Source organism: Terrapene carolina, unplaced genomic scaffold (genome assembly GCF_002925995.2).
Source record: "Terrapene carolina triunguis isolate 2854851 unplaced genomic scaffold, T_m_triunguis-2.0 Scaffold833, whole genome shotgun sequence".
Taxonomy (NCBI): domain Eukaryota; kingdom Metazoa; phylum Chordata; order Testudines; family Emydidae; genus Terrapene; species Terrapene triunguis.
Window position 1 is genome coordinate 2,304,902 of NW_020665184.1, and position 2,192 is coordinate 2,307,093.

At 69.2% G+C, this 2,192-nt stretch overlaps 1 protein-coding gene across 1 annotated transcript in view; it reads left to right on the forward strand.

The window, feature by feature from the left end:
• Window positions 1–2,192, forward strand: part of DOCK6 (dedicator of cytokinesis 6) — a 46,917-nt gene extending 44,725 nt beyond the window's left edge. Inside the window, exons 41-44 of the mRNA XM_026660560.2 lie at window positions 242–478; window positions 628–771; window positions 940–1,046; window positions 1,704–2,192. Of these exons, the coding sequence (XP_026516345.2) occupies window positions 242–478; window positions 628–771; window positions 940–1,046; window positions 1,704–1,875 (660 nt within the window). The 3' untranslated portion in view covers window positions 1,876–2,192. The remainder of the gene's footprint in view (window positions 1–241; window positions 479–627; window positions 772–939; window positions 1,047–1,703) is intronic.

Consider the following 2,192-nt stretch of genomic DNA (forward strand, 5'->3'; position numbering starts at 1 on the left):
CGTCACGCCCCGGGTGCTGCGCAGACCCCAGCCCAGATTGGGGGTCCCCGTCGCCCCGGGTGCTGCCTGGACACAGCGAGACAGGCCCTGACACGAGGCAGGAGGGGAAACCAAGGCACGGAGCAGGACAAGGACTTGCCCAGGGTCGCCCAGCTCTGGGGCTGGGAGAAAGGTGGTGTGGGCCAGGGGCTCCCTGGGGCTGGGGGGCAGATCCCCCTCACGGCCTCCCCCCGCCCCCCAGGCCTACATCCAGCTGACCTACGTGGAGCCGTTCTTCGACACCTACGAGCTGAAGGAGCGCGTCACCTACTTCGAGAAGAACTACGGCCTGCGCAGCTTCCTCTTCTGCACGCCCTTCACGCGGGACGGGCGGGCGCACGGGGACCTGCACGAGCAGCACAAGCGCAAGACGCTGCTCACCACCTCGCACGCCTTCCCCTACATCAGAACCCGCCTGCCCGTCGTCCACAAGGAGGAGGTGCCGGCCGGGGGTGGGGGGCTCGGCGGGGGTTCAGTAGGGGTGGGGCAGTGGGTGCCCGGCTATGGGGAGTGAGGTGGGGGCTCGGCAGGGGGCAGGGGCCTGAGGGTCTGGGGGGGCCGAGCTGACGCCCCCCCCGGTGCCCCCAGATCATCCTGACCCCCATCGAGGTGGCCATCGAGGACATGCAGAAGAAGACGCAGGAATTGGCCTTCGCCACCCACCAGGACCCAGCCGATGCCAAGATGCTGCAGATGGTGCTGCAGGGCTGCGTGGGCACCACCGTCAACCAGGTCGGGCGGCGCCCGGGGCAGGGCAGGGGGGTCGGGGGTCACAGGTCGGGAGTGAGGGGCACCAGGCAGGGCTGGGTGGGGGCTGGGGGCTGGGCTGGGTGGGGGTCGGGGGCAGGGCTGGGCTGGGGGCGGAGGGGGCAGGGCTCTGACTCGCTGCCCGTTGCCCAGGGCCCGCTGGAGGTGGCCCAGGTGTTCCTGGCCGAGATCCCGGACGACCCCCGGCTCTACCGGCACCACAACAAGCTGCGCCTCTGCTTCAGGGACTTCACCAAACGGTACCAGGCCCCCCTGGCCCCCCCATCTCCCCCCAGCCTCCCCCTCTGCCCCCCCTGGCCCCCCCATCTCCCCCTCTGCCCCCCCGGTCCCCCCCTCTGCCCCGCCCACCTGTCTCTCTGCCCCCCCAAACCTAGCACCCCCATCTCCCCCACCAGCACGGCCCACCTGTTTCTCTGCCCCCCCAACCTAGCACCCCCCATCTCCCCCTCTGCCCCGCCCACCTGTCTCTCTGTCCCCCCCCCCAAACCTAGCACCCCCATCTCCCCCTCTGTCCCGCCCACCTGTCTGTCTGTCCCCCCCAAACCTAGCACCCCCATCTCCCCTACCCGCACGGCCCATCTGTCTCTCTGCCCAGCCCACCACACCTCACGCTGCCCCTCACACCCTGTCTCCAGAGCCGGCCTCACCCCCAGGAGGTGGGGGTCTGGGTCCTGGCCCCTCCCTGCCCTGAGCAGGGTTGCGGGAGGGGCTTCCCTGAAGGGAGACGGGATTCCCCCTCGCCCCACCTGGGATCCCTCCTTTGGGCTCCGAGCCCCCCAAATCCCTCTCCCCTGCCATTGTCCTTCCCTGGCACTGAGCCTGCACTCAGCTTGGGGAGAAGCAGTGCATTCTGGGAACCCTGTTGGCCGTGGTCATGAGCCCCCCCTCGGTTGCAGGTGCGAGGACGCCCTGCGTAAGAACAAGGCGCTGATCGGGCCGGACCAGCGCGAGTATCACCGGGAGCTGGAACGGAACTACCTGCGCCTCCGGGAGTCGCTGCACCCGCTGCTGAGCCGCCGGATCCCCCAGCTCTACGCCCCCCTCGTCCCGCGCTCCACCCACCGGTGAGCCCCAGCGCCCGGCCCGGCACGGACACGGAGAGACGTTCCCAGCTGGAATACACACGGGACGAGAGGAGAAACTGAGGCAGAGAGGAGATGGGACTTACCCAGGGTCACGCAGGGAATCCTGTGGCACAGCCAGGAATGGGACCCAGGAGTCCTGGCTCTCCCCACTACACCCCACTCCCTTCCCTGAGCTGGGAATCTAGGACTGGCTTGTTCCCTGGGGTCTCTCCACACCCGGCAGTTACCAGGGTCCCCCACCCGCCGGGTAGGGGGGCGGATTTGGCACATGTTAATTTCACCCAGTGGATTAATTGGAGG